The sequence below is a fragment of the Manacus vitellinus genome, unplaced genomic scaffold, assembly GCF_001715985.3.
Source record: "Manacus vitellinus isolate BGI_N305 unplaced genomic scaffold, ASM171598v3 scaffold_4_pilon, whole genome shotgun sequence".
In the NCBI taxonomy this organism is placed as follows: Eukaryota; Metazoa; Chordata; class Aves; order Passeriformes; family Pipridae; genus Manacus; species Manacus vitellinus.
Window position 1 is genome coordinate 42,033,839 of NW_021940604.1, and position 13,024 is coordinate 42,046,862.

The 13,024-nt window shown below is 37.4% G+C and overlaps 1 protein-coding gene across 1 annotated transcript; it reads right to left on the reverse strand.

Moving 5' to 3' along the window:
• Positions 1 to 395: 395 nt before the first annotated feature.
• PTP4A1 (protein tyrosine phosphatase 4A1) lies at positions 396 to 12,548 on the reverse strand. The gene is made up of 6 exons (XM_018077993.1): positions 12,418 to 12,548; positions 6,606 to 7,155; positions 5,026 to 5,118; positions 4,518 to 4,648; positions 2,844 to 2,918; positions 396 to 2,016 (listed from the first exon to the last, which is right to left on the reverse strand). Exons 2-6 carry the CDS (start codon positions 6,708 to 6,710, stop codon positions 1,899 to 1,901), a joined length of 522 nt encoding a protein of 173 aa, XP_017933482.1. The 5' UTR covers positions 6,711 to 7,155; positions 12,418 to 12,548; the 3' UTR covers positions 396 to 1,898.
• Between the last annotated feature and the right edge of the window lie 476 nt (positions 12,549 to 13,024).

The window sequence follows — 13,024 nt, forward strand, 5'->3', positions numbered from 1 at the left end:
TTTTACAGATTCGTCTTAGTTTCATGACTGACCAAATCATTATTTTTAACTTGATTTGGATACTAATCTGTGTTAAACCAGTATTTATATCAGCCTGCTGTACTACTGAGTTACAGAAGTTTTGTAGATTTTGTCTTTGTCCTTTTTCCTATTATCTAGTTCATCTTGACAACAGAAACATTGATGTCTTTGGACATCATTCCAAAAGAAAAGATATTATTTCCTCAGTCAAATGAAGCTGTATTCCATTAAACAAAATACCCTTTAAACAAAGCTTTACTGATGCATATACTCTTCTGCCTTTGCTGCAAAAACAGCTTCAAGAACACTAAGGAAGTAACCTATTTTAGTACGGCAAGTCACAAGTAAGCTACATAAAGAAATACTGTACTTTCTATCATTAATTTTTGTCCACATTTATTTATGAGTAAAAGAAACAGCAAACATTACAACAAGGGGACATTCAGACCCAGATTAAAAAAAAAAAAGAAAAAGAAAACAGATGCCTGATTAGATTCTGAATTTAGGCACCTCAAAACTGCTGACAAAGTACACAAAAATAAGTGAAAGTGATGAGCATTTCAGCAAACTTTTAAGTGCATTTCAGTATTTATTTAGATGTTTTAAGCTCTCGCACTAGATTTTACAAGCTGGTGAACACTGGCAAAAGTATTTCTCCCACAGAACTATAACCACACATTCCCAAGACAGTATAAATATATGGTTGAACTAACATTAATACACATCACCATTTTATCAATTACATAATAAAACAAATTATCAAGTATCCAAATATTAAGTTACGCAGCTTGAAAGGCATACAAAATATTACAGAGATCTGCCCAAGTCATAGCAGAAACTCAAGGAGGAAAAACAAAAAGAAGAAAAAAAAAATCACACTTTCAACAAAGCGATAGTTGGTAAACAACTGTCAATAGGTACAGTAAAAGAAAACTACAAGATTTTTCAGAAATTTTCTGATTAAGAATTTTTAGCTACAATAACAAAGCATTTCTAAGTTTTAAAAAAATATTTACTAAAGTAAAGGGCATATTCTATACTTCCTGCACAAGACAAAGGCAACATTTTACTAGAAATATTAAATAGCCCCTCCCAACCTTTTCAGGCCCTCTGTTAAGTTGCACATGAAGTGCCAACAATAATTTTACTGTAAGGCTTTTTGTCTGGAGACATTAAAGACTTGTGTGCTTCTGTACAATTTAAAAGATCTTCTACATGAGTAACCAGAGAGTAATGACTTGTAAAATGGAGAGGTCTGCAGGTAACAGAAAAGTACAGATGCAAGGGTAAAAAGTTGCTGTAATTAATAGTATTAAAAAAACAGACTGTGCAAATCCTGATAATTCTAGTGCGATTGTGGGAGACAAAACATACAGTGAGCAGGCAAGACTACTTTAGAGGCCGTATTCTTCAATATTGAAATGACTGTAGAAAAAAAGATAGTAAGGTCCAGATAAGCTGGTAGTTCTCACATCATCAGAACTATGCTCATTTTAAGGAAAAACATATAGCTGATATGCTGGGTGTTTTGGCACCTAATCTCTCTACAGATTCATTTATTTTAGTACCCCAATTTTTAGTAGTTGAAACTAGGTGGGTAAGACTCAACGGCATGATTCAAGGATATTTGATCTGGTAATCAATGAACAAGGAGACAGCTCAGAAACAGGGTACAGCAAAAACATTTACTGGGTCTCCAAACGGATATTTACTTAAACATAGAAGTTGCATTTCTACTTAGCCTTTAGCCTATTAAATACTCCTAAGGAAGCTTCCTTTACTACTAAAAAATACCAGACTGATGTCTCTGGCATGCAGTCTGCTTAATTCTTGTTTCCGTCCTTTATTCCCAAGGAAGTACTATAGGCTGTTAAGCTTTACTGAATACAACAATTATTTCGGTGACCATTGGAGTCTTTAAAGCGCAGACGCATCTTGGGGCGGTATTTCTCCAAGTACAGAAGTTGCTTGCTGTTGAAAGCTCCACGCCGCTTCCTAGATGGAGGAAAACATATTTTAAACAGAACATCAATCTCCTGCCCAGTGAAATAATATCACCAACCAGAGAAAAATATTTTTAGGTCACTTAAAAAAGCCACCTTTAAGTCAAGGCTATAACCAAAATAGGGATAATTGAAAGTTCGGTGCCAGGAAAGAGGGTGGTAGCTTCCTTTCACAAATACCTCATTGGACCACATGCTCAAGAGTCCATAGCATTTAAGACAGTGTTCTACTTCTGATGTACAAAATCCAGAAATCTTACAGTATTAAGAAAGTACATAAATATTTTAAGTCCCCATAATAAGAAGCCAAACAGAAATTGAACTTCGTTTTCTCAAACCGTTAAGTACGTGAAAAAAAGGTACATGTTGATTGACTGTTTGGAATACCAGTCTTCCTGTTCCTCATTTTATATAGAACCACCACGAGCTGAATTTAACTCTTCAAAGACTTGGCAATTATGCAAGAAGTATTACGGTATTGTTTATAATAATGCAGTTTCTTTTAAATATAGCTGAAACCTGAAAATTAAGACATTGTGACTAAAATTCTTCTCATCCAACTTACACTTATTTAAAAAATCCAAGGAAATATCTGTTTTCAGTAGACCACCAGGAAAGACTAGGAAGAACATTTTAGCACACTTTGGTCTAATACAGAGGAAAGGATCCACCAATGTGAGTGAGTGTTACTTCTAGCTAGGAGACAGAACTTAAATTCTAAAGGTATTCTGCCTCTCATATGTAAAATTTCCTTTAGTGCCCAAGGATGTACCAACACGTTAAATCTTGGAAACAGCTACATATTAGCTTCATACTTACTGTCTTATGAACTGCACTGCATCTTCATACTTCATTCCACATTCTATCAGTGCAAGAGCAACTAAGACTGGAGCTCTAGTTCAAAAAAGAAATTATATTCAGTTTAGCTTTTGTCAATGCATACTCAGAAAACCTTTACCCAGTTCTCTCTTTTGTCCTATGTATCTGATGCTTCCTCTCTGGGAAGGCAAAAAAGGCAGAAGGCATTTCTATATTAATTGAGCTATGATACCACTTGTTTTTGAGTTACTCATTCTCATTAAGATAAGGGTTTAAATTAACTCTGGTCAACCTTAGTTTTTGACTTTAGGTATAGCAGAGTACAACTGGAATAAAATGAAAGTAATCTTCAACCATTTGTTTCAAAGCAATTGATTCTGGGGAAGAGTTGCATATGGGTTTCTATCCCCCACAAAGAAGCATCCCTAGAAGCAGTCTGAACCGCCAAAGCAGAAAACAGAAGAGGAGTGTCAGGTTCAATAAAAACTGACAAAATGTAGAAGTAGTTTAACAAGTTCTAGGAACAGATGAAATCCACAGGCTGCTGCACTCCCCTGAGGATTTCCTTGCTTGCCACAGTATTCTTCATCTGACAGAATACAGTTTTCAGTTAGAAAAGCTTGACAGAAATCAAGCCCAAATACATTAGCAATTTATGGCTCAAAAAAAAAAAATCATGCCACACATGAGCAACAGAGTTGTGCATTTAGTAGCAAGCTTAAGTGATTTTGTATGTTCAGGGATTTAAGAGAAAACATACATGATAGAAAGCTAGAATATTCTTTTCAACTAATTAGCTGCCCAATTTTGAAGAAAACCCAACAGGTAGCACTCTAAGCAGCAGAAAAAGACTTCGGTTTTGGCAACATTCATCATTACAGTCAACTTTGTTACATGTAAAGCCATAACGCAATGGATAAGCCAGGCTTATGGACAGCAAGATCAGAAACTTCCATTTTAGATTGGACATACTGAAATCCATGGCTATAATATAGCAACTGCTTTTAGAACAGATCTAGTTCCCAGGTAGTCTAGAACAATAACAGAAACATCATTATGTTGTCCCAACTGTTGGAACTGTATTTAAGACAGCGGCAGCAGGCAGAGGGAGCCAGGCTAAGAGGAGAATATTTAGCATTATCACTAATAATTTTGAGGTCACTTAGATGTGAGACAAATAGATGTTTTGAGACTTTGGAGAACACTTTTCATCCCTCAGATAGGTGGTGGATAAAAGCTGGTCTTGATGTGCCAGAACCAGCCACTTGTTTGTGGATAATGGTTACAATACCCGTGGTACAAGGAGACTGACAATAATACTGAAATGGAGATGAAGAGGAAGCAGGCAAGTCAGTAAAAACAAAAGCATTAGAAAAAAAAGAAGACATAGCAAAACAGAAATACCAATGGGACACTTATCAATATGCTTGGTACAAGATAATACTTGTTTACTTAATGCAGTAGATTTTGTGAGAGTTGTGATTGTAGCATCATCTGTTGACCAAAAGGCCTTAACGGATGCATACAACAGTTTCCTGCCATCTTCACTATTTTTAAGTGTGAGGTCATTCCAATACAGGATATGTGACTATATTACATCTACCTCAAACTTCTGTACTAGATCTTAACAAGTCTGACTAGGAATTCAACAGATCTTTATAAAGCTTCACTCACCTTCCAAGACCAGCAACGCAGTGTACAGCAATACAACAACCAGGTTCTTCACGAAATTTAACTTTAAGGAGGTTTAGCCAATCATCAACAATCTGGTTGGATGGTGGAGCACCGTCATCAAAGGGCCAATCCTAGAATACAGGGTGACAAATATACAAAGATGGAACTCTTTTTGTTTGTAAGATGTGTGCATAGGCAAAAAAAGGAGGGGATACAATGGACAAAGTGCTGACAGCTAAGGAAACCATTTAAACTTACGATTTTCTAGCAGTATAACTATAGCAATATTAGGAATACATTCCTTTCAATCAGTTTTCATTGAGTATATGATTTTGATCAAAACTGAAATTTTTTCCTGACAAGAAAGAATGACTGCACAGCTTTTTCCTCCATCAGCTGTTTGAACATACTCATAGAGTTAATAAGGTGGTATTGAAAGAATTATTTTTTTGGGAAGGGGTGGGGTGGGGAATGGCTTGGTTTTAAACTCTGCTTTTACACTACTTACCAAAACCTGAATGCCTTCTTTTTCCACCGGAGCAGTGTCATAAGTAGCTTCACACACTCTTACCACTGTGGTAACACCATATTTCTTAAGTTCCTAGGGAGTGAAAAAAAAGTTGCTGTGAGAGCAAACTAATTGCACTTGACCATTTAATTTTCTCAGTAAGTTTCCTCAGTAAATAATTAAAAAATTTTCAGTAAGTAACTTCATACAAATGCTTGCCACCCTGTGAAGAACAGAGAAAGCTGAAAAAACTAAAAATCTATGTGCTAATGCCAGATACCCTTAAGTTCTGCTGCAAACATAGTTTTACGTGCAGATTAAGTTTTGTTGTGTTGGATCAGACTTTTTTTAATCTAAAATCAGATCCAGCTAAATATTAATTAATCAAGTAGTCCATCTCCAAAAGATCATTCCTTTTAAAGGAACAGGAAGTTTCCCAGTTTGCAAAGCTACATACTTCTGAGCGAGGTTTAAATCTTCCCCTTCTGTCTCTCTGCTCAAAACAGGTCTGTAAGACCACTTACTGTTAAGAACTATGAGTTGTCCTAACTAGAGAATAACAAAATTTAGCTTTCCAAAAAAGCACTCACTCTTTATTATTCCTGCAACGACCCATCATTCACATTGTCTGAACTGAACTGCCTGAAGCATAGCCTAAGCATACTTTATCTACGTGTGGCGGTATAAAGTCAAGCAAATGTTATTCTACTGTGTTTCCCATAAATTATACCACTCCAAATGCAGAACTGAGCTATAATACACCTAAAATCTTGCTAATGAGGGACTTTGCAAACTCAGACCTTACCAGGAAGTAACTTTGCAGGAACTAGCATACACTTTATACACCAGCACACTTTATAGTTCCAACACACGGGATACAAGTTTTTGATGATAAATTCAATACCAGCAGTATTAGCAATATATGCCAAGTTACCTGGCAGTAAACAATTTCAGCACGTACCAGAACACTTAAAGTAACTTCAGCAGCTCTGGATGCAGAGTAAGCCTACTGCCACAAATTTCACTCAAGTAGACACTATGACACAGACGATCCTCTTAAGCTACATTAAAACCATAATCTGCTAACACTGGAGGAAGCTAGGCAGTGAAAGCATATTGCAAGCCTGTTATTTGTTCCTAAGGTTCTGATCCACGACATATAGTGAATTATTATCTTTTTAATCACTATGCAGTAAGTGCAAGGAAATGTTACACCACTTTAGCCCAATCTGAATTCAAGTTTCTATCCTATATTTGTTTTGTTCTACACATAACTCTGCCAAATAATTCCTGTTTTCAGACCTAAACAACGTACTTAATGTACCATTATGGTATAACTATTATTTGGCTTCACTCTCAGAATTACATTTGTGAAGGCCAAAGTATATCTGAATAGATTTGTCTGTAGCTCTTTGAAGCACAGCATCAGTATTTGAAAAAAGTCAATATACAAACAATTTCAGTACTTCCTCATATGGCTCTCACAGCCATTAGCAACTAGTAAAGAAGGAAATTGTAAATACAGCATGTTGCTCAGGCATTAAAAAACCACATCAGTAAGAATTGCGTCCTGGTCTTACCTCTATAAATTTGTTTAAGGTTGCATTGGTTGGATTGTGTGTGATCAGGAATCTCATGTTCTTGTAGGTGATTTCCACAGGAGCAGGGCGGTTCATTCGGGCCATATTGATTTAGTTAAACATGCAACAAGATTATGAAAGGATTAAAAAAAATTCTAATACAGAAGTGATGTAGAGAAACTGAAGTCTACTTCACTATACTCCACGTGAAATTCTCAGTGCTTGGAAGTATGAAGTTGGGAGCAATGGGAAATGAAATGAACCTCCTAACAAGAAGCAGCAATTCTTCAATCCAGTAATACTGAGGCAAAAGAAAGGCAGTGCACTGAGGTTTACCCCATCCAGGTCTGAATTCTGTTGTTAAATGCTCTGCCAATTTCAATTCAAAACTTCTTATCCTGGTCAACCACTCTTAGGGGGGCTTCTTGGTGGAGTAGTAATGAATTTCTACAGTTCACTTGTCTGCATAGAGGTCGTGCTGTGCCTGGCAGTAGTCTCCACTGCCCTTCAGAAACTCCATAAATGTGTGACCAAGAACACCACAGAACTGCTGTAAAGAGAGGGGGGAAAAAAAAAGCATAATGAGGACAGGTGAAACAGGGTTATTTTTAAGACATCAAGCATTATAAAATGAAAAAATAAAAACACAGCAACTAAGCAGTTTCTTGAAGTTTATTTTTTATTCCAAGAATTAGGTTTCTGTAAGAATCCTGTCACCTTTCTTAGCAAGGATTATTTGAAAATAAATACATTTACTTAATACAAAGTTTCCATATAGGGTTATTTCAACACCAAACGCTGAAATGTTTTAAAACACCAATTCAGATGTGCTAAACATAGCAATAAGTTTTAAGAACCCCAGTATTTATATAAAGCATACTTTTTCCAGGATACCCATACAACTTCCTTTTCCATTCTGAATTGAGAGACATCACAACATCTACTAAAGTTACAGTGACTTTAAGTAGTCTCATGAAAGCAAGGATGAGATTCCTTGAATATTCAAGTTCAGCAGTGGACAATTTTTAGTGTCTGAACAAAACTATCAGTCTCTACTTAAAAGTAAAATCACTTGTCTTAATGGCTAAAAAACTTACTTTGCTTGTAAGCATCATTAATTCACATACAGAACAGCCAGTAGAAAAAAAATGCACATAAATCCACCTGACTTAAATAGGAGGCCATGAAAGCAAATGCAGTCTTTGTGGCCTAACAACAAAATGTGAGCTTTCGAACACTTTGAGACTTTCAAGGCACACAGATTTCTAACTAAGGAACATTTCACATACTAAAGGCTGAGGACCCATGGCAACCTTCATATGCTTTTAACTGTCTTTTCACACCAAGACTTTATTTATACCAAGATAGCAGTAATAGTCTAGCTAAAACCATACATAAGCAAGTTTATTGAACAGGTTATTCCTGTCCAGTGGTATGCTGTTTAGCTATGGTTAAATTTATATATATAATTACTACAAGACGCAACTAGGAATTAAGATAGCAAATGAACTGCTCCAAGTTGGGTATTCATTTGCAGATGTTGTAAATGAAGCACCAAGATATGCTTTTATGCACTGTGGAACCCTTCCAGCTGAGGAGTTAGTTTTGTACCCAGCCACAGTACCAGTCCTGCTGAGGACACCTGCGTAGGGAACAGAAGGGAAAACAAGAGGAGTTCTGTTTCCCAAAAGAGAGGTACAAGTTGAACCACGTGCCCACCAAATATACTTAGGTACCAGAGAGAAACATAATTGATCCCACAAATGTTTAGCAGAAAAAAGTTATTTATGTTAGTCAGGCAACTCATTTTCATTTTCAGACAGCTTCCTGATAAGAGTTTTAAGGTGTTAATTGCAGGCATGACTTGTAAAAAAAAACCAAACCAAACAAACAAACAAAAAAAAACCACACAAAAAAACCCCAACTTGCTAACAGATATGAGAATTAAGTTAACAGAAAGAAACTAAGGTAACAATTTCACATGCATTTTGCTGCCAATCCAGAGATACTACCATCAGCTAGTAGTAAAGACTGTAGGATTAAGTTTGCCAGTTGCAAAAAAACTATTTCAGTTTTTATTTTTGACAACTTGAGAGACAGCAAGAACTCTAAATATACTAGGCATGAAAAAGGAGTAAGAAGGGTCCTCTGAAGTCAAAGGCCAACAGAGTAACAGGAACCAGGAGAATTCAGACTCGGAAGAACTCCAAGAATCATCATCTGACTCATCAGCCATGTCCTAGCAGAAGGTGGCAGGTGTGCTTTTAAAAGCCTCCTAGGACCAGACCTAGGAAACAGCTAAAATAGCAACTGAAAAAAAAGAACTGAAGATAACTTATTTAAAGTCGCTTTCAATTAGTTTAAGAAGCAGAACAGCAAAAAGGGACAGGACAGCTTTAAGCAGATACAGCTGCACAAGGTCTTGTGCTACTTTTTGCATGCACTGGCAGATCTCATGTTTATCTCTTCCTAAGAAGAATCACAGACAGTCCTTTTCCCTGGTAGAGGATGAGGGAGTGGAGGCTGTCGGAAACAGAAATGCATGAAAGTGAGCTTGAAGACACAGAATGGGGGGAAAAAGAACACAGTGTAATGGGAAGCAGTTAACATGTCTAGGACAGGTAGGGAGAAAGAAATAATCAGAATTCATCCAGCCTGCTAGGTAGGCTGACCTCAGCATGCAACTAGGAGTTCTCAAGATACCAGACAAACTCATCGTGGGGATAAGGAAAAGGGCAGGCAGCAAAGTATTAGTTAAGTAAAAAATCATTCATTTTAATGCAAATTGCTAATCATATCTAGAAACTGAGTGCACAGTTCAAATTCTTATACAAAGTTGAAGCAAGTAGATTATGCAATGTTACATTTGAGTTCTATGTGTTATTAACCCTTACAAAGGAATTCATTTTGTTAATTACTGACTTAGTATTACACACATCAGCACCTTAATAATTCACACAGCTAAGGACCTAACCAAGAATGTATTTAAGCCTCACTGTTTGCCTTGGCAACTGCTGCTGCCGTATTATAAAGGAGCAAAGTTCATATTTTCCTTTGATGTGAATGCCATCACTTCTTACCAATGCTAGCAGGAAAGCTTCACATGCAGACCAACTCCTTTAGACAGCAACACACTGTACTACACTAAGACAGCTCTGCCAGTCTAGTTTAGTCCTGTTCTGGGAGTCAAATGAAAATTAAAGACAGGTAGTACATGGGCATGCTGTTTGTGTTATGGCATTAAGTTACAGTACAAGGCTTTATCCACCTTCAGTAAAAAGACCTGGAAGATGAAAAATCAGCTATAAAAATACTGTTGCAGTAATTAAGACAATCTCAGGCTTTGAGGGAACTCAAATGATGTCAGGAACTTTCAAGAGGCTTGGAAACAGGGCTTTAGAATTACTACATTGTCTCATACAGTTTTGGCAGGTAAGCATGAAGTTGCCTAAGTGAAACTCAAGTGCATAGTGTTGTATGCAGAAGGTTCTTTAACAGAGCAACACCAACTCATTGCTTTTACCATTAAGTTGGGTACTCCAGCATATTCTTTTCAATTTACATGTAAGTTTTCCTTGAGGAAAATTAACACTGAAGGATTTGGGAAAAAGTAGCAGCTTCCATCATGACAGAAAGCCAAACAACATTTAGACCATTAGAGCCATCAAAATAAACTTTGAAAACAAAACTAAGGTTAATATGCCAGGGCCACATATTAAGAGAAGGCAACCTGTCCATTATAGGTTACAGCTGTGTTAGTTATGATTGTACCACCTACTATAATTCATGCTAGCAAAAGTCAGAGAACAGTCTATTCAAGTAGAAGGAAGACATCTTGAAAAGAAAGGCTTTAATTCATGCCCTTCTTTGAGACAGAATGCTAAAGTATCCGTCTTCACTGACCAACAGATTCACATGTATGTTAATTCATGGTTTGAAACAATCACTTGTGTCTGACAAAAACGGCTTATGAAAGTAATCTGTTAAATCGTTACTGATATGGGAAAAGCAAAGAGGTGTAAGGTTATCCCATGCTGTTGACGTCCTTATCCACAACTTGGTGGCATCTTGAAAAACATGCAAACAAAAGCACTTGCTTATGCAGTTACATGACACTTTACCTTCAGAAGATGAGCAAGATGATTCACAGTTGCTCAATCCACCGCCTCATAGACCGAAAACATTTATATACAGAACCAACTATGTGGTCTTCCATCCTCTGAAGTCAAGACCTGACACGCACTCACCTACTAAAACCACAGGATCAGAACTAGAGAACTAAAATAAGCTACATTTCATGACAATTTGAGAACACCTGCAAGGAAGTTCATTGCTCTAACTTACTACCTGACAAAAAGTTACTGAATGACAGATACCCCTGACGTCCTCTTACTACTCAAGGCTTAAATAGCAACTGCCAGAGCAGTCAGGGAAGAGTGGGAGGGTAAGGGGTACAAACTGTGAAGCCATAAGGCAAGACAGAGGCACACCTCTGTAAGGTGCTGTTGACAAGATGTATCTCCTATCTACTGGGCAAATGAATGCCCGTACTGTAATATCCACAGTGATAACGCTGTCCATTTTAGCCACAGACAGCAACCCATTGCCTAAGAAGATACACGCAGATCTCACTGACAGGAAGGGAAAGGTTTATCATAAATTTGTTGCGACATGCTCTCTGCCGGAAGGATGTTCTCGTGGTTCAAATATGCAGTGAAGGGGGAAGAAAAAATTATCTCAAAACTTCCTGTATAACAAGTCAATGCAACTTCCAAAGATGATGAAACTGAGGCCATGTGACTGCGTTCAAAGTTCTTCTGTGTGGACCACAGAAACAACATGCTAAGAAGCCTTAGCAGATATTGCGGAAAATAAGACACCACAAAACCCATTTCATTCCCTTGTCTAAATGACTTAACAATGCCATTTCAATCGCAAACTATTTAAATCCCACCATTCTACTAAAATATTATTCCATTATGTTTAAACAATAACGTGAGAAATTTAGCACATACACACAAGAGAGTTATTGCTGTATTTCATCAAGTTTAATAAAGTCATTAACACCTAACAGGAAGTTGCTACTGAGAAGAATGTGGTAAGGAGTTACTGACTTGCATTTAATACAGAAATTTCTATTGATCCGATAAAGCAAGTTTTAATTTTTTAAAGAAGGTGAATATCTGCTGCTACTTTACCATTCAGTAATACTCTTATCTGGGCTCTCAGGTTAATGTTTAAAAGTCATCACTTACAGTCAGCCTACACACCGGGATAGATCCGGCATTCTTATGTGGCACATATTCTGCCAAAAAAGGGAAGTTTCACTTGACGGAAGTTATTAGATAAGGCTAAATTCTATTTATTTACCGCCTTACTGACACATTTATTTTCAGTAAGACAATGACAACCTTCTCCCTTGGCTCCTGCTCTATCTGTCACTCATTTTCCTTTCTCTCTTATATTTCTTCTTATGGTTGTGCAATTTCTATATTGCTTCTTCCACATTTTTCCCCAAAACAACTCTGTTCCTGGCAACACAATTTCAATTTCGCTGTTCCATCACTAGAATAATATGAGTTGACATTTAAGTGTAATCTTCAGTTTTCTTGGTTTGGCAGTTTTATGAGATTACAAAGAGACAGGGTTCATACTTCTGAGTCACTGCTTTTGAAAGACTCAGCAGATGCAGGTAGACATATTGGAAAGTTGTTTCCAGCAGAAATAGGAAACACCAGAATCACAGGAACCTCATGCCAAAAAACTGTACAACTGTCAGCTCATAATACTTGCCATACGCATAGCTGCCTACCAGAGAGCAAACAATCCTGCTTCTGTTACTGTAGGTTCCTTGATTTTGTTAGTTTTTTGTCTTTCTTGTGTCCCTGCTTCTGGAAGGCATGGTACCACCAGCAAGCCATGTGTTATTTGATTGACTGTGCTTAAATATACAGAGCGCTCTGTGGTCACAGATGTTAGGCAGCACAGGCACCGAGATTACTAGAGGGGGTAAAAAAAGAAAAAAAAAAAACAAAAAAACAAAAAAAACCGGCAAATATGAGGAGAGCAAAATCTTCCAATGGTGAACTGTGATCCACCTCCAGAAGGAAAGGCCTTCCTTGAAAAGCCAGATGGCAAGGTCTTAAAAGCAGGTTCGGTCAAAATTAAGGTATTTGACTACAATCGTCAGCTTCTGAGGTTCGAGGCAGATTGTTAGAGAAATATCTGCTTCAACGTGTACTTAATACTTCTCTGTGGACTTTTCCTGCCGAACAAGACAGGCTGCACAACCGAGTTCGGGCATACCCCACCTCTACTGCATAGAGCTCATTTTGGAAAGGACTCACGTCCTCGCTCGCAGCCGGCGCTGCCTCCCCGCCCGAGCACGGCGGAGACAAAGCCGCCGCCGGGCCGCCTTC